The 18,825-nt window shown below is 47.8% G+C and overlaps 2 protein-coding genes across 6 annotated transcripts; one reads left to right on the forward strand and one right to left on the reverse strand.

The window, feature by feature from the left end:
* The first annotated feature begins 2,976 nt into the window (after positions 1–2,976).
* Positions 2,977–6,085, forward strand: CST11 (cystatin 11). 2 transcript variants are annotated; one of them, XM_017860092.1, is made up of 3 exons: positions 2,989–3,250; positions 3,912–4,016; positions 5,899–6,084. In XM_017860092.1, the coding sequence occupies exons 1-3, from the start codon at positions 3,023–3,025 to the stop codon at positions 5,980–5,982; spliced, it is 417 nt and encodes a 138-aa protein (XP_017715581.1). In that variant the 5' UTR covers positions 2,989–3,022; the 3' UTR covers positions 5,983–6,084. The 2 variants fall into 2 exon arrangements, with proteins under 2 accessions (XP_017715582.1, XP_017715581.1); XM_017860093.1 differs by lacking the exon at positions 3,912–4,016 and having other exon boundaries at positions 2,977–3,250; positions 5,899–6,085.
* Positions 6,086–12,245: 6,160 nt separating this feature from the next.
* Positions 12,246–17,886, reverse strand: CSTL1 (cystatin like 1). Of its 4 annotated transcripts, none has more exons than XM_017860087.1 (4): positions 17,719–17,886; positions 17,051–17,387; positions 13,127–13,237; positions 12,246–12,406 (listed from the first exon to the last, which is right to left on the reverse strand). In XM_017860087.1, the coding sequence occupies exons 2-4, from the start codon at positions 17,267–17,269 to the stop codon at positions 12,323–12,325; spliced, it is 414 nt and encodes a 137-aa protein (XP_017715576.1). In that variant the 5' UTR covers positions 17,270–17,387; positions 17,719–17,886; the 3' UTR covers positions 12,246–12,322. The 4 variants fall into 4 exon arrangements, with proteins under 4 accessions (XP_017715576.1, XP_017715577.1, XP_017715575.1 ...); XM_017860088.1 differs by having other exon boundaries at positions 17,744–17,873; XM_017860086.1 differs by having other exon boundaries at positions 17,723–17,873.
* Between the last annotated feature and the right edge of the window lie 939 nt (positions 17,887–18,825).

The raw sequence follows: 18,825 nt of genomic DNA on the forward strand, positions 1-18,825 counted from the left end.
GATATAAATGATGAATTGATGGGTGCTGACGAGTTGATGGGTGCAGCACACCAACATGGCATAAGTATACATATGTAACAAACCTGCACGTTATGCACATGTACCCTAGAACTTAAAGTATAATAAAAAAAAAAAAAAAAAGAGTTGGGGTGGCAATATAGGACTGGCACTGTAATTCCAAAGTGACAAGGGCACAAGGCACTACAATCCTTTCATCTTTTTCTCTCCCATCCTCAGAGCTCCAATAGAGCTGCTGGAGTTCCAGCCATCATGTCCTCATTCCCAATGGCAGATAAGGCAAAAATGACTCTTTGCAACTCAGTCAGCAATTTACAGAGTAAATTCCTCTATGTCTCAAACAACAATTTCACTTAGATCTTGGTCATGAGACCACCCCCACTGCAAGGAAGGCTGGGAAATGCCATCTTTATTGCAGGCAGTCCCATACTCAAACAAAAATGCACTTCTGTTACTGAGAAAAAAAAATGAGCAGTCTCTGCCATAGGCTCTTAATTATAATATAAGAGTAACCCAATGAAAAGAGCATTGATATCCCACATACAGTCGCTCAGGGAGCTCAGGGCAGAGGCCAAGACCTCACACGAGGCCCAACTGATGCCCAGCTTCTCACCTTTTTCCACTTTGCCTTTGTGCCACCAGACAAATTGAGGCCATCCTGGAAGCACAGACACGAGGTTGAGACAGAGCCCTTCCACAATGTTCATGCTGCAGTGATGCCAAATCCTCCATCAAGAGGGCGTGGAGAATGTGTGCTCCACTGCAGTCCAAGGAGTGAACCCTGAGGTCCATGAGTTTGGGGGCTGTGTGTGCAGGTGTGTGTGTCTGTATGTGTACTGTGTGTGTGTGTGTTTCAGTGTGAGTGTGGGTATGTACGTGTGGGGGTGTGTGTCTGTGTGTGTTGTGTGTGTGTTTCAGTGTGAGTGTGGGTGTGTATGTGTTTGTGTCTGTGTGTATGTTTCAGTTTGAGCGTGGTGGGTCATGGTAGGTGTGGTGTCCTGTCCCATGTCTATGGTTTCAATGTGAGTGTGGGCATGATACGTGCAGGTGTGTGTTGTGTGTCTGTGTGTTTTGTGTGGTGTCATGGTATGTGGTGTGGTGTTTGTGTCTATTGTTTCAGTATGAGTGTGATTGATAGCATGTAGGTGCAGGTGCCTCTGTGTGTTGTGTGTCTGTGTGTTTCAGTGTGAGTGTGGGCGTGTGTATATGTCAGCATGTGTGTTCTGTGTGTGTTGTGTCTGTTGTTCAGTGTGAATGTGGGCATGTACGTGCAGGTGTGTGTCTGTGTGTCTATGTGTTTCAGTGGTGACTGGGTTGTGTACGTGTAGGTGGCATGTGTTCTGTGTGTTCGCACCTGTTCTTTCGTGTGTAAGTGAGCAGCGTGTGGGAGTGTGTGTGTGTGTGTCTGTGGGTTTCAGTGATGAGTGTGTGATGTGGTATGTGTAGGTGGTGTGTCTGTATAGTTTCCGTGTGAGTGTGGATGGGTTGTGTCTGTGTGTGTTGTGTCTGTGTGTTTCAGTGTGTATGTGTGCATGTGTGGGGGTGTGTGTGTTGTGTCTGTGTTTCAGTGTGAGTGTGGGTGTGTATATGTAGGTGTGTGTGTCTCTGTGTGCTGTGTGTCTGTGTGTTGCAATGTGTGTGTGGGCATGTATGTGTAGGTGTGTGAGTGTTGTGTGTCAATGTGTTTCAGCGTGTGTGGTTGTGTATTTGTAGGTGCATGTGTCTCTGTGTGTTGTGTGTCTATGTGTTTCAGTGTGTATGTGTGCGTGTGTGGGGGTGTGTGTGGTGTGTGTGTTTCAGTGTGAGTGTGGGTGTGTATGTGTAGGTGTGTGTGTCTGTATATTTCTGTGTGAGTGTGGATAGGTATGTGTCTGTGTGTTGTGTGTCTGTCTTTCAGTGTGTGAGTGTGACTGTGTGTGTAGGTGTGTGTGCGTTGTGTGTTTGTGTGTTCGGGTGTGAGTGTGGCTATGCGGCAAGTGTGTCTGTGAGGGAAGGTTGAGCAGGGGTGTCAGGAAAGAGGCCCTGGCTTCCTGGTTCCCTGGAGGCAGATGAGGAAGCCTTGAAACAGGCCTTGGGTGCACCCAAGGCTCCTCCCCTGGGTTCCCACACAGAAGCCATCACTGCACATTTGTATATCCCATCTTCCCAAATGACACCATAACAGGCCTTCTAGGAACCGAGCGTAACCGCACCAAGCCTGCATTCTGTGTGCCGTGAGACACAAGCTCCAGCCTCCACCCACCAGTGGCTTCTTCCTTCCCTAACTGACCGCCAAGTCTGGGGACTCCCATCAGGTCCCTAGGATGAGGCCTTTAGGAAACTAGAATGTCCAAGCAGAAAGCTCCCCATGCCTCACACCTGAAGCTTCCTCGCCGCTTCCTTCTCCTCCAAAATCTCCAAGTCCAGCAGAGGCCACTCCAGGACTTGGTGGCACTGGGGAATCGTCGGTGTCAGAGTTGACTCTCCCTCACTTCACACTTCTCTGCAGGGTGCCTCTGCTCCTTCGTCCTCTAAGGGAGGGGATTTTCCAGAACTCGTCTCCAGGAACCAGGTGCAGGGAGAGTGACTTCCGGTGCAGGTAGCCCCTCCCCGCGGTGTCCATCCCCCACTGCTCACCTATGCATGCTCCAGTCCTGGCCTCCAGTCTCCCTGTATCTCCAGCAGTTACCATCCTCCAGGACTCCCAGGGGCCCTGGCCTGGCTCCCACCAAGACAATGCTGGGTCCACAGAAGCCTGTGTGTTGCTGAGGGAGCAACCCCTCAAAGAGAAAATGTGTGTGTTAGCATGTGTGTGGCATGAACTTATGCAAAAACCATTGCACAGTCTCTTGCTGCTCTCACCTCGAGTTCAGCTGCTGATGAAGGGGGAGGAGGAGGAGAGGAGAGCTGTGGGTGTCCACCACCAGCTGCTCTTAAATCCTGCCAGGGCAGGTAGGGTCAGTGTGATTCAACTTGTCCCTGAGGGGTGCAGAGAGGACTCTTCCTGTTCCTTTGCAGCTGAAGGATGATGGCTGAGCCCTGGCAGGCCCTAAGGCTCCTGCTGGCCATTTTATTGACTCTGATGGCCCTCACCTACCAAGCAAGGAAGAAAACCTTTCTAAGTGTCCAAGAAGTGACAGCAATAGAAAACTATGCGAAGGACAGCTTGCAATGGATCACCAACCAGTACAACAAGGAAAGTGATGACAAGTACCACTTCAGGATCTTCCGAGTCCTGAAAGTCCAGAAGCGGGTGAGTCTATGACTTCCCGCCTCTCCCCAGGCCTGATACACCCACATCGGGCGGCCACTGGTGTCAGGAATAGTCCCACTCAAGGGAAATTCAACCTTGCTTAGCTTGAAGTGAGCACTTTAAGAGAAGCATAAATTCACTAGGGTGAATGAAGTTACGGCACTTAAACGAAACCCAGGGCCAGGGATCCTCAGCACATTACATCCCAAAGGCCAAATCTGCCTGCCGCCCACCTTTGTCAGTTGTGTTCTTGTGACTCAGCTATGCGCGTGAGTGTGCTTTGTCTGCCACTGCTTGCTGCTGCCACACTCACGCTGACCTGAGTAGTTACAGAGACCGCACGGGCAAGAAAACCTACAATGTTTACTATGTAGTCCTTTACAGACCCCTATCCAGAACCACTAGCGTCACTGTCACTTGTGTTATCCAAGGGATAGATTTGCCCAAGGGGAAAGATCATGTTTCTGATGGTTTCTGGTTAATTCTCTTTGAATGACAAAAACAATCATAAGTCAAACAGAAAGAGGAGAGAGGAGCCCACTAACCCGCCCAGGACCAGGTCCTTGCCCTTGGATGCAGGGTAGCGGAGCTCTCAGGCACAGAAACCACAGACAGGGGAGAAGGAGACACGCTGTACCTCCCCACCACCTGCCGCCCACAGATCACTGACCACCTGGAGTATCACCTGAACGTGGAAATGCAGCGAACCACCTGCCAAAAGCCAGAGACCACGAACTGTGTGCCCCAGGAAGGGGAACTTCACAAGGTATTGGGTAAAAGCACTTTAACTTAGACAGAAGTCCTTTTCAATGAGGTTTTTCTGTGGCCTTAGAATGAGTTGGGAAGAATTAATTGGAATTTACTCAAGCTGGGATGCTGCTCCTTTGTTGCTGGAAGGAGTGTGAGGAGGCTGAACGTATCCAGAGAGAGGAGTTGAGGTGGCCAAGCTGCAGGGGCACGCTCTGGGGTGAGGGAAGCAGACAATTCTTAATATTTGAGCAGCCTGTGGGAGGGACCTGGCAGGTGCGCTGACTGAGTACCTCAGCGTCAACATGACAAGGCTGTGCAAGCGCTGGGCCGCACAAGTGCTGGGCTGCTGTCCTCTCTCATTTCATCCAGCTGTGTTCATCCAGGGGGAGAAGGAGGGGAGGAATCAAGTGCGGAAATGATTTGACTGGGTGAGGGGCACAAACTTGCATGCGTGTGCTCTGCTGGGAAGCCACCACCCCCGAAGGCAGCTCCAGCTCCAAAAGGCCTTCTTCCCACACGGCACTGGCCCGTCTGTGGGACAGTAAGCAGATCCCGACCCACACCACCAGCACCAGAGTGTGCATGGGCAGAGTGAACCCTGCATACAAAGGGCCTTGAAGGTTGTCAATCCTATGCGCCCTGCAAATCTCTTGACTTTACCCAAACCAATGAAAACGAGGCTGCCTGGATGTCCCGCTCTGCCTGGCATGGCCCTGATCTATGCCTAACTTCTCAGTGCAATCATTCATAGCATCCCCTGTTGCTTACAAATGTCTCCTGGTTAGGTTCATAAATTATATGATCAGCCTAGTTATAATGGCCTGGGTGTCCTCAACACAGAAATGTGACCCTCCCTGAGCTCCCTCTGCACTTTTTACATGTTTTTTAGTTCTTCAAGATCTAGCAAGGTAGACTTTTTGTTTTTTTCCTGAAGAAGATTGTGAAATCTGCAAAAAAGAGTAATTAAAGATAACAGTAAAGTAAAATGAAAGACAATTTTTGACTCGAGAGATTGAATTAGTGGAGTGAGTATTCTGAATGTTATTTTAAGAGAAAAGTAAACACTAAACCCTAGCACCCCTACCCCAGGCTTTCAAATGAAGAGCAACAAAACAAAATTATGCTAAGAAATTATAATTAATAATATGCATAATATGTTTAAAGTATTATTTTTATTATGGAAAAAGGAAGCAAAACAGAGAAGATAAATTTGGGAGAAAATAGGGATAAGTGAGGAGACAGATGATGCAATGGACAGATGGATGAAGAAATGAAGCAAGGCTGCATGCACGGAGAGAGGAAGCAAAATCAGGAAGTAAAGATGGATGGGTGGATGGAAGGAGAGGAGGGATATCAATGGAAGAATGAATGGAGATGGATGATGGTTAAATGGAAGGACTGGTATGGATGGGATCGGATGGGTTGATGAGTGGCAGCAGATGGTAAAATGTGATGGCGGGGAGATGGGTGGAAGGATAAATGGATGGACAAATGGATGGATGGACATATGGGTAGATGAATGGAGGAATAAACAGATGGCTGGAAGAATGGGTGGATGAATAAATGGAGTCAAGAGAGGACAAGTAAGGGAAGAAGTGAGTTTTAAAAAATGAGTAAAAATGAAGAGGGAGAAAAGAATCAGCAGTACCCATGGTGAATATGGGCTGCTCAGACACTTTATTTCTAAATATCTCGTTTGATATTTATTATGATTTCAGTTGCTTGATAGTAACATTGCTGGGATCATTCCAGAAAATGCCCTTCTGTTTGTGGTCAGATAGGATTGTAGGGGTGGAGAGGTGGCCTTTTCTTCATTTTCATGTCTTATATCCTCTTCCTTCTCCTTTTAAATTTCACCTTGTATCTTTTAAAATACTGCCTTTGTTTTTTTGTTTTAGCAAGTCAACTGCTTCTTCTCGGTGTTTGCTATACCCTGGGTTGAACAGTACAAAATTTTGAACAAAACCTGCAGCAGTGACTAGGTGTCCTGGAACATACACCTGTGGCTACTGCATGCGAGAGAATCCTGCAATGAGCAATAATCCTTAAAATAGGCAATAAATGTTTGTCAACATATTCTCTTAAGATTGTGAGTCCACTTTTTTTATTTTTCCTTTAAACCAAATCCTTCAGCTCATAGTAATAATCTGAAACTCTGCTGGGCCAGGGCAGTTTGGGGGTCCAAATGAGGTGATCTACATTATTTCTGACCTTATCGCCTACGCCTTCATGGTAGCAGAACTTCAATTTCATTATCACATCAGGCAAGATTTTAAGATTCTTTAGATTTTAAAATAGTATGGAGAAAATGAGAAGCAGAGTAAGGAGAGGGAAGAAGCTCAAAGCAATTGAACAGTCAAGAGATATTTGCAAGTATGGCCTATGATGGCACCTCTGAGGGGCCCATTGAAGATCACCCTCTCTCCTTGCCTGAAATGCGAAATAAGAAGAAATCACACAAAGAACTAAGAAAGACAAGGCCTTTGCTACTGATGCAATAACCAGGTTGAGAGATATGTCTTACTTTTGCAGGCAAGTGCACTTTCTAATTGCAAACTCCAGAATTAGACTTCTGCCCCTTTGCACGAGCAACACTGGACCAAACTAGGTCTGTCTATGAACAAATTCCTCTCCTGGAGGAACAAAGGGAAACATGTGCTCCCCATGTGAAGGAGGCGGACCTGGTGACAATGCCCAGTTCATTCTTCCCAAACAGACCTGTCAGATTAATCCCACCAGGAGAGGAAGTCCCAAGGACAGGGAGAAGCCAGGAGTACTCTGTTCAAGGGGCTTTCTTTCCACAGAGGGCACAGCAGCCACGGGAGGAAGGATCCCCCAACTCCATAGCCTGATTCAAGATCTCAGATGATGTTGCCGGGCTCACCCCACTCCACTTTCTCCTCCATGTGGTCGCAGGGAGGCTGCCAGCAACTCAGTGGGTTAGGTGTGTCCTCCTTCATGTCCAGTAAGAAAGAGAGGAAGATCTTGTTCCCAAGAGCTCAAGCAAAAGCCCTGGGTTTAATACCACAGGCGAGGTCTAGGGACACCATAGCGTGCGCGCGTGCATGCTCACACACACACACACACACACACACACACACGGCATTCATCTCCTTGTGGGGAGAGGGAGTTGGGGCATTCATCTCCTTGTGGGGAGAGGGAGTTGGGGTATTTATCCAACAGTTCAGTTCCCGTCAGTATTGGCTCTTAGGGGGGCATGAATTCCCTAGTACCTCTGGCCTACGGCAGCTCCAGGGCAGAGTAAGCAGCAGAGACAGTGCACAGATAAAGGGGCATAGGGTCTGGCATCCGGAAGTCGAGCTGATACACGCAGAAAGTGAGAGATTTGAGAGATTATAGACAGAGCGCCGATAGGAGAGCTCTTGCATGTGTGAACTGTCAGCTAAGGTGCACGTCAGCAACACCAAGTCTCACCAAGATGGGGTTGGCTTTGAAAGAACAAATCATTTTTTTGGCTTTTACTCTCACTGTTGAAGTGCTGGAATGCCCAGGACCCTGTTTCAGTGGGGAGCCCAGGTGGGGTTTCCCTCCACTAGCTGCCTGGGATGATGCTAACCTACAACGTCTTCATCTTTAACTGGGAACAACAGCACCTATCCTTGAGGCAGTTGCAAAGATCGATGATGATAATGCATATACATTGCTTAACACAGTGCCTACCACGAAGCAGACATTCAAATACATATTAACCATTAGTAGGAACACTGGCAGTGGCAGTGGTAGTAATTTAATACTAGTCAACATTCAACACTTTTCTGACATGTTTGGCTATGGTGTCCCCAAAGCAGGCATTGTTATTCCTGGGGAGATTAAAAAGAGAAGGTGGAACATTTGTGCCCACTAATCTCTTGGATTTCTCAGCCAATGTTGTGGGGCTTTCTTTGAAGTTTTTTAAAAAATTAGTGTATATTTCCAGGAGGTTACAAAGGTAGTACAGAGAAGTCCCCTGTGTCCTTCTTGTAGTTTCCCCTAATGGTTATCTCTTATCACATCATAGAAAAATATCACAATTAAGAAGCCATCATTGGTACTGTGTGTGTGCCCTTGAGTCACATGTGTACATTTGTGTAACCAGCACCACGCTCAAGACACGGCACTGCTCCATCACCAGAGAGCTCTGCTGTGCCACCTCCCTGTACTCAGCCAGGGCCTGGGTGCCCACGCCTGTTTCGATGCTGGCTCAGGCCCACCCTTCCTGTTTGCCAGTTATGAAAGCAAGGTGGGCAGGGGGTGGTGGTGGGAGAGTTCACTTTAGAAAATTCAAAATAATGCCACAAAGTTTGGTAAAACATTATAAAAAGAATAGAGTGTCCATACAAAATTGTATTTAAAGAGTTAGAAATACACATTGGGTACAGTGTGCATGGCTCAGGTGAGAGGTATGCCAAAATCTCAGAAATCACCACGAAAGAAGTTATCCATGTAACCAAACAGCACCTGTTCCCCAAAAACCTATTGAAATAAAATAATAAATAATAACAATAACAATAATAAGAGATGACTAAAGTTGGAAAGCAAAAAAAAAAAAAAAAGATAGAAATAGTACAATTAGACCATATAAATAAAAGGTGTTCAAAAAGTAAGAACTTAGAGATTGAACAAAATTTAAATTGATAAGTAAGTAACATTAGAAAAACAAATTAGGTAAAAAACAAAAACTGTTTAAAAGTCTTGAGCAAAAAATAGCTAAAGGCTAAACATAAGCACATCCTATTACCCACTAACTCTTAGGCATATATCCAATAGAAACACATGCATGTGACCAGGCACGGTGACTCACGTCTGTAATCCCAGCACTTTGGGAGGCCGAGGTGGGTGGATTGCCTGAGGTCAGGTGTTCAAGACCAGCCTGGCCAACATGGTGAAACCCCATCTCTACTAAAAATACAAAAAAAAAAAAATTAGCTGGGCATGGCAGCGGGCACCTGTAATCCTAGCTACTTGGGAGGCTGAGGCAGGAGAATCGCTTGAACCCAGGAGGCAGAGGTTGCAGTGAGCCAAGATCATGCCACTGCACTCCAGCCTGGGCAACAAGAGCGAAACTCTGTCTCACAAAAAAAGAGAAAAAAAAGAAAGAGAGAAAAGAAAAGAAGCACATGTAATGTGTCTAGCATTAGACAGGTACACGCATGCTTGTTAATAGCTATTGTTCTTAGAAGCTGAAAACGACCCAAAAGTACATTATCAATACAATAAATTGTGGTATATTTACACAATGGAATTCTATACAATAATGAAAGTGAACTATAACTATACAAGACAACACAGATGTATTGAATTCAAGAAGCTAGAAACAAAAGAATATACATTGTGTGACTCCATTTCTAAAAATGCAACCAACAAGCTGTGTTAAGCTAGGATGTTAGAATCTGGACAGAGGCTGCCTTTGGAGGCTCTTCATCTATAAAGTGGAGGAAAAGTTGCCATTTCATAGGGTGGTCATGATGATCAAATGGGACAATGTGGGCAGCAGACCAGTGTTGGTCACCTAGTCAGCCCTCAATTAGCTTAGATTTGCAGGACTGGGTGCTTTCCGGCCTTTTTGTTTTTGTGATGTTTGTGGGGAGGTTGTTTTTGCACAGGAATTTCACCTCCTTTAATTCTCTTCCTCCGTCCTCTCTTCTCCTTCAGGTCTTGCTGTCAAGTTTGAGGTTCTTGCTCTGTGTTTATTCTTTCTCTTTAGCAATACTCCCTCAAGTTGCCATTATGACCGGCTGGTGGCACTGGTGCCTGGGAAGAGGCTGAATGGTCAAGTGGTACAATAGGCACACTGTCAGCCATTGTCTGTGGCTGTGAGACCATTTCTGGTCTAACATGCACCTTCTCTAATCAACTGTCAGCCAGAGAAGGGGAGAAAACATAGGTCTTGTTTTAGCAGCCACAAGAATATGGGAGGCTCAATGACTCAGTGTGCAGAAAAGAGTTTGCACGGCCCGCCTGAACTGCTGTCTTTAGAAAGGCTGCTTGCAGGCTGGGCGCGGTGGCTCACACCTGTAATCCTAGCACACTGGGAGCCCAAGGCAGGCAGATCACAAGGTCAGGAGATCAAGACCATCCTGGCCAACATGGTGAAACCCCGTCTCTACTAAAAATACAAAAAAATTAGCTGGGCGTGGCAGCATGCACCTATAGTCCCAGCTACTAGGGAGGCTGAGCCAGGAGAATTGCTGGAACCTGGGAGGCAGAAACTGCAGTGAGCCAAGATCATGCCACTGCACTCCAGCCTGGCAGCAGAGAGACTCCATAAAAAAAAAAAAAAAAAAGGAAAAAAAAGAAGGAAGGAAGGGGGAAGGAAGGAAGGAAGGAAGGAAGGAAGGAAGGAAGGCAGGCAGGCAGGCAGGCAGGCTGCTTATAAGGCTGGCCTTGGCTGGAGTTTGAGAATTTGGAGGGTCAACAGTTCCATGGAAAACTTTTCCTACGTGATAAGAGGGCCTTAGTGTGTCTACACCCTCTGTACAGCAGTGAGGTTGATGTTGAACCCCTGCTCTCCTCTAGGAGTCTGGAATTTCGGCATGTGCCAGGCAGAGGCTGCCTTCATGACCAGCCCCCAATAAAAACCCTGGCTGCTGTGTTTTAAGGAACTTCCTTGTGACACATACTGTCACAGCTCACTTCTGGGAGAATTGAGCTTGCTCTGTGTAATGGCACTGGGAGAGGACTCCAGAAGCTCCCGCCTGGTTTTCTCCGGACCTTTTGCTTTTGCTGGTTTCGCCCTGTGTCCCATTGTTGTCATATCACAGCTGTAAGAATGACACTAGGCTGAGTCCTGTGAGTCTTCTAGTGAGTCACTCAATGTGATTTTGGTCTTGGGAATCTCAGACACACTCACAAAACTGTGTGTGAGTCACAGTGTCGTGTGTGTGCTGGGAAGAAATAGGGCTCCCCACACTAGGGTCAGAACTCAGGGACATGCTACATTCCGAAAAGCCATAGAGAGGTGGGGTGGTGTAGAAAGAATGGTGAGGTTTCAGGCCGGGCATGGTGGCTCACGCCTGTAATCCCAGCACTTTGGAAGGCAGAGGTGGGCGGATCACGAGGTCAGGAGATCGAGACCATCCTGGCTAACACGGTGAAACCCCATCTCTAATAAAAATACAAAAAATTAGCTGGGCGGGCTAATGGTGGTGAGTGCCTGTAGTCCCAGCTACTAGGGAGGCTGAGGCAGGAGAATGGCGTGAACCCAGGAGGCGCAGCTTGCAGTGAGCAGATATCACACCACTGCACTCCAGCCTGGGCAACAGAGGGAGACTCCATCTCTTTGAAAAAAGAAGAATGATGAGGTTTCCCCAATAATTATGAACATTCTGTTCTAATTACACAAGCTGGGTGGGCACAGTGGCTCACGCCTGTAATCCCAACACTTTGGGAGACTGAGGCAGGAGGATCACTTGAGCCCAGAAGTTCATGACCAGCCTAGGCAACAAAGGGAGATATTGTGTCTACAAAAAGAAGTGTTTTAAAAAGTTAGCTGGATGGCCGGGCGTGGTGGCTCATGCCTGTAATCCCAGCACTTTGGGAGGCTGAGGCGGGCAGATCACAAGGTCAGGAGATGGAGACCATGCTGACTAACACAGTGAAACCCTGTCTCTACTAAAAATACAAAATATTAGCCAAGCATGGCGGTGGGCACCTGTAGTCCCAGCTACTTGGGAGACAGGCAGGAGAGTGGCGTCAACCCAGGAGGCGGAGGTTGCCGTGAGCCGAGATCGCGCCACTGCTCTCCAGCCTAGGCAACAGAGCAAGACTCCATCTCAAAAAAAAAAATTAGCTGGACATAGCTGTGTGCTACTGTAGTCTCAGCTACTTGGGAGGCTAAGGCGAAAGGATCACTTGAGCCCGGGGAAGTCGAGGCTTCAGTGAATTGCGATTGTGCCACTTCTCTCCAGCCTGGACAACAGAGCAAGACTGTGTCTCAAAAAGAAAAAAAAAAAAAAGAAAGAAAGAAAGAAAAGATTGTACCAACCCCTGAAGACCACTGAAAGTGTGTGTGAGTGAGTGTGCATGTGTTTGACATGTATGAGTGAGTGGGTGGGTGGGTGGATGAGTGTGTGAGGCTGTTAAAGTGGGTGTGCCTGTATGTGAGTGGTGAGAGTGTGAGGGTGTCGTGAGTGTGTGCGTTGTGTATGGGGGTTGTGAAGGTGTGTGCATGTGTGTGTGCGTGTACAATCATGTGTGCGTGCATGTGTGTGTGTGCATGTGTAACGAGACCCCAATGAGGGAGACATGATCCTTTACAGTTTAATAATAGCCAGTGCACAACTCAATCGTCTGAGCCCTCGTCCAAGGTTTCTGCTCACATGCTCAGGCCTCCAGACAGGAATTGTTCCAGAGCTGGAAATAGTTTATCCAGGGCACGGTGTATATCAAAGACTCACAAATTAAACTCTGTGGAAGAAGAAAGAAAACAGACTTTGGGGGAAGTATTTTTCAAAGGCGAGCAACAGGTGCCTGTTCCCCAGGTCTGTCCCTGTGGCTGCTCATGAACCCCATCGGCAGAGAGGGGAGCTGCCCACAGTCCAGGGTAGAAACAGAAATGAGGGCCAGTCTGCAACAGGAATGTCACCCTGTCTTCCCCCTACCCAGCCACTTGGGACCCACAGCAGGTGCAGCTGGAGCCTGCGGCCTGGCAGGACCCTATGATATGGACCAGGCAGGCCAGCAAGGAGCAATAGCATCGTCCCCTCCTCCTGCACCTCCTTAGGCATGGGGGAGCCACTTGTATCTGCCAGCTTTCAAGGGGTGCCACTGACAGACCAGGAAAAATAGGAGGGAACAAGGAGGAAATTGGGCAATGCTTAGAGACCTGGAGAGGGAGAGAGAAGACAGAAGAAGGACCCCAAGGAAAGGGAAACACTACTTTCACACAGAGGGTCTGAGAAGCGGGCCAGGTTGGAGAAGGGTCCAGGCGACTAGAGGCCTGGATGCAGAGCTGTACCAGCCCAAATATAAAACCTCCCTCCTTCCCCCTTAGGAGGTGCCAGGCAGCTCCAGGGCTGGGCCCCAGCTGGCCCCAATCCACATAAGTGGAAAAACTGCCAACTTCTTGCTGTTGCTTTTTAAAATGTTCACTTCACAAGTCCCTTTGGGATGACTCCTACTACACACCTTTCTCAGCTTCTTGCTTTGCAGGGGACAGGAAGAATTGCTTGTGTCATTCCTCTTGCATTTGGTCCGGCCAATCTTCACGGTGACTATATACTCCACTCCTGTTGTCAGCTGCACAGAATCAGTTGTGCTGTTAGTGTGGACTCCAAGCATCCAGTGGCTGAACCTCTCCTGGAGAAGCTTGGACTGAGAGTAAAGCCCCCAGAGCCATAGTCCTTGTTCCCGGAGCTTACCCACCAAAAGCAGGGCTCCCTTCTCCCTACTTCTGGCTGAAGGGAGGGCAATGGCAGCCAGAGCCCCTGGTCACGGGTTGGTTTGCTGCAGCAGCCACAGAAAGCTTCTCACCTGCCTCCTTTCCATCCTCAGGACAGAAGAGGTAACATCAAGCTGGGTTGCCTGGCCACCACAAGCCACTCCCAGGCTGGCTCATGTGGCCTTCATAATGTAACAGAGTCAGCATCTTGTCCCCACCCTCCCAGTCCCTTCTGCCACTTCCTGTCTCCCTACTATCCTTCCTGACCAACCTAGCGGAAGGCAGCTTAGCAATACAGTTAAAAACAGTTTTGAAATCAAATTGATTTGGGGCACGCTTTTCCATTTACTGACTGACCTTGAGCAAGCTACTTAGCATCCTCAGCTTTTCCACTTACAAAGTACAAATCACATTTGTGCCTGCTCATGGAGTTGTTATGTGGGCTAAATGGAAGCATGCATTTCCCTTAATGTATAAAATACATTTTAAATATTTTCATAATTATAAATTATTAAATGTTTTAGCAAAGTGTCTGCAGCGTTACTTTGAAGCAGATTCGGTGTTAGGAGAGTGACAGAACACAAAATCTGGCTTTATCCCCTGCAGACTCTGTCACCGTGGGGGAGTCTCTCCATTTTCCTGAGCCTCAGTTTCCTCATCTAGGAAACAAGGAGAGTAATGCCAGTTTCCTATTAGCGTGTACAGAAATGAAGGAAGGAGGCGTGGTGGGTACACGAGCCACGGAGAACGCATGTCAGGGATTTCCCCATGGCTCTTTCACTTGTGATCAAGTGTGAGGCCGTGAACCCTACAGGGGTTGGAGCCTGGAAAAGCTCTTATGGGCAGGGAGGTCCTACGCCCAGCATGGAGACTAACAGAGAGCTTGGGGGTTACAGTTCCCTGTCTGGTTCTGAGCTGGATTCCCTGAGTAGATGTGTGGATTAGTAGATCTTCACCAGTGCAGGAGAAGCTCTAGGAGGCTCCCTGCTGCCTTGCCTTATCACTGTTGGTCAAGCCCATCGAGAGGGCTTGGTTGTCTCTGGGGTGGTGACTGACGCAGAGAGTGCCCACACTGCTCCTGGGAGGAAGACACGCTTAGCAAATACTGGGACAGGGCAGCCGGGGGGCGGCGGGGGGGGGGCTAGGCCCGAGGGCAGTACCAGGCTCCTAGCACCCAAGCATGCAGGGGCCATCCATGCATGGGCATTTGCAGGGCTGTACCAGGCATGGTCACACTGACTTTCAGCATGCTCGGAATGTAAGAAAAAACTAAACCACCAGTCATCACTGTAACTGACGTTCCAGTGTGCAAAGAGTTATTCGTTATTAGACTTATTTGTTTGATAATGACAGGAGTAGTAGTAATAACGGCAAAGATTTTTACAAGTGCTATTAGATGTTGGCACTGTGATAAGTACTTCCCTCCTATTCTGAGCCACTTTGCAGGTGAAGAAACTGAGGCCTGGAGACTCTGGATGTCACTTGACCAAGAGCCTCAATCAGAAGGAGCTGGGTGTGAAGCCCCAGAGGCACCTGACAGCCCTCCATGCCTGCCCTTGTCCCCTCTGTGAGGTGTAAGGACAGACACAATCGTCTGGGTGTGGGGGTGCCCAGAGGCCCATGCCAAGATCCACCCAGCTACCAGGAGGCACGCCTGCTCTGTCTCCTTATCAATATGAATGACATCAAATGCTCATCATTATTCTTTAACAGCTAACTTAATGGTAATTGATTGATTTCACAAGACAAGCCTCCTTGGGGTCCCAACCAATCGAGGAAGAACCAAGAACCAAATGGACAACATCGCCATCTTGTGGTAGTAGTGCCTCACTGAGCTAGTCCGCGGGACAGTCTGCACTGGGATAAGGATTTGACCTACACTGACTGGTCCTGCCCACCCTGCCCTCCCGCCTTGCGGGTTCTCTCAGTTTCAGCTGCCTTACTCTCTGGCCAAAGAGCTTTCCCATGGCCAATTGTGTTTTCCCAAATCCAGCTAATTGAAGTAGGACATAGCATTGTTGCTGCCCCAACTTCTACAGTCGGCCCTCTGTACTTATGAGCTCCACATCTATGGATGCAAACAACTGTGCATCAAAATATTCAGGAAAGGCCGGGCGCGGTGGCTCAAGCCTGTAATCCCAGCACTTTGGGGCGCCGAGACGGGCGGATCACGAGGTCAGGAGATCGAGACCATCCTGGTTAACACGGTGAAACCCCGTCTCTACTAAAATACTAAAATTAGCCGGGCGCGGTGGCGGGCGCCTGTAGTCCCAGCTACTCGGGAGGCTGAGGCAGGAGAATGGCGTAAACCCGGGAGGCGGAGCTTGCAGTGAGCGGAGATCCGGCCACTGCACTCCAGCCTGGGCGACAGAGCGATACTCCGTCTCAAAAAAAGAATTAAAAAAAAAAAATTCAGGAAAAAAAATGTATGGTTGCCCCTATACTGAACATTTTTGTCTTGTAATTATTCGCTAAACAGTACAGTATAATTATCTACACAGCATTTACACTGTACCAATTATTATAATTAATCTAGAAATGATTTACCGTATGTGGGAAGATGTGCATAGGTTATGTGGAAATGCTATTCCATTTTACACAAGAGACCTGAGAATCCGTGGATGTGGACATCCTGAGGGGTCCTGGAACCAGTTCCTCATGGACACCAAGGGTGACTGTATAATTTATTATCTGACCTTGAGGAAATGTTGGACCAATAAAAATGGTTCCCAAACAACTTTTCTTTCTTCTATTATCCTTCAATTAATATATTTCAGAGAAATTTTATATGTAAAACAGAAGGTGAGGTGATCTGGCTGAACCCTACTTCTCACATCCCCTCCACTTCCAGAATAAACCCTCTGTGTAATTTGAAGTTTGTATAACACAGAAAACCCAGTTTTGAATTTTACAACCCTGGACATTGAAAAAATATTGGGGGCTACAGGCCTACAGAGAATATTTGTATTTTGTGAAATGAGAACTTTAAATGGAGCAAAATCATTCTTGCTGTCACTCTGGCAGGGTCAAATATCAGAATGAAAGGCAATTCTTCCCAAGGAAAAAGAGTTGGCCGGGCGTGGTGGCTCATGCCTGTAACCCCAGCACTTTGGGAGGCCAAGGCGGGCAGATCACCTGAGGTCAGGAGTTCGAGACCAGCCTGGCTGACATGGTGAAACACTGTTTCTACTAAAAGTACAAAAAAATTAGCTAAGCATGGTGGCGCACACCTGTAATCCCAGCTACTCGGGAGGCTGAGGCAAGACAATCGCTTGAACTCGGGAGGTGGAGGTTGCAGTGAGCCGAGATTATGCCATTGCACTCCAGCTTGGGCAACAAGAGCGAAACTCCATCTCAAAAAAAGAAAGAAAGAGAGAGAGAGAAAGGAAGGAAGGAAGGAAGAGTTTAATCCTCAGTGAACATTTTTGTTTCTAAGTGTAATGGAGTTAGAGTTCATGCCAGTCCTTAGAAAAGCATTTTAGAAGCATGGCTGAGGACATTCTGGGATCTGAACAACTCTACAATGGACCCACTACAAGTGAAAATGCTCCCCACTCGGGACCTCACGGAGAACCACTGCTCGGTTGTTTCGGGAGCCACCCCAGAATCCTCACATGTCTGAAACGGCAAGAACAGGGCCTGCTGATGTCTGGGAAGAGCAAGGTACAAACCTGCATCTGACTTCGAATTAGCTTCTGAACTCGATATAAGTAGGTGTCGTTGCTGGCATTGTTGTAGGATTGAATGAAGAAGTTAAGCGTTGAATTCATGTTCTTCTTGCTCATGGGCTGCTCCTGGAAGCCCTCCCACCTTTGGAAGTGACCCAGCTTGGCCGACAGGACCAGGGCAATCAGCAGCAGCAGGGGGTTTCTCCAGCATCTGATCCCCATGTCTACAGCCTCGGAAACCTTCTTCCCAACTGCACCTTCCAGGATGTGGTGGTGCCAGGCTCACTCGTTCTCCCACGGTGACCCTCACCAACATAGGCTTTCCTGGGGGATGGCCTGCCTGCATTTAAACAGAGATTCAAACTGAACCTTGTCACTCACTTTCCAGTCAGTTCATTTTCTACCTATTTACACCACCCATTCAGTTCTTTGGTGATCCAGGCAAGCAAAATTTTTAAACAGCTGCCAAGGTGTGCAAGCCCCTCTCCCTGCCTTCACAGGTCTCAGGGAAGAAAGCCCTCAGAACAGCCCCTCCAGTGCTCTGCAGTAGGATCTGGGTCACAGAGAAGCATCACTTACGGGAAGGGAGGAGGCCTTATGGAGAAGGTAATATCTGAGCTGAGATATAAGGAAGCAGTCATATGGAGCAAGAGGTGGTACATTCTTCTTACCTACCTTGGGGTCCAACTGTCTTACCAAGCCACCACCTGTTCCCTGTGCTTCCTTTAGAGACACGTTCTCCTTGCTCACCTGCCGCCCGCCCACCACAGATTTCTGCCTGCGGGATCCCCCTGTACCTGCAGGCCCTGCCCTGGTTTTTGCTACCTTGTTGTGACCCTAGTGGAGCTTTGTGAGGTAATTGCAGCCTCCCTATGAGGGAGGAATAAGCTGTGAGCCCCATTTAGAAATTATCCTGCAGACCCCTGAAGATTAGGTGTCACTTACCCCCAAAAGTCCATGAGTGCCCTATTTTAAAAACATTTACTGGCTGGGCACAGTGGCTCACGCCTGTAATCCCAGCACTTTGGGAGGCTGAGGTAGGTGAATCACCAGAGGTCACGAGTTCGAGACCAGCCTGGCCAACGTGGTAAAATCCCGTCTCTACTAAAAATACAAAATTAGCTGGGTGTGGTGGCGTGCACCTATAGTCCCAGTTACTCGGGAGGCTGAGGCAGAAGAATCGCTTGAACCCAGGAGGTGGAGGCTGAAGTGAGCTGGGATGGCTCCGCTGCAGTCCAGCCTGGGTGACAGAGCGAGATTCTGTCTCAAAAAAAAAAAAAAGAAAAAAAAGAAAAGAAAAAAGGAAAACAAAAGCAGCAGAAAAAACACCCTAAATGGAATCCCACCAGAACAAAACATTAGTGGAATAGTTGATGAAATGTGAATAAAATCTGCAGATTAGTTAATAGTGTTGTGTGAATATTGATATTCTAGTTTTCACTGTTGTACTGTGATTGTATAATACGTTAAAATTTGGGGCAGTGGAATGAAGGGTATATGAGAATGCTTTACGCTATTTTTGCAACCTTTGTTTAAGTCTGAAATTATTCCAAAATAAAGGTTAAAATGTCGAAAACGAAATAAAGCATTGTTCTGTGAAGAGTAGCGTGCTGAGGCGGGGGAAGCAGGAGCCTTAGGATCCAACTGTCCTGGCTCAAGTCCTTCGCTGGGGACTCTGGGAGAGTTACCTTATCTCCCTACATTGGGTTTCTTCATCTGTAATATGAGAATGGGGAGAAAGACTCCTCTTGCATTGTGTAGCGACTAACTGGATATAG

Source organism: Rhinopithecus bieti, unplaced genomic scaffold, assembly GCF_001698545.2.
Source record: "Rhinopithecus bieti isolate Rb0 unplaced genomic scaffold, ASM169854v2 scaffold_49371, whole genome shotgun sequence".
NCBI classification, from domain to species: Eukaryota; Metazoa; Chordata; class Mammalia; order Primates; family Cercopithecidae; genus Rhinopithecus; species Rhinopithecus bieti.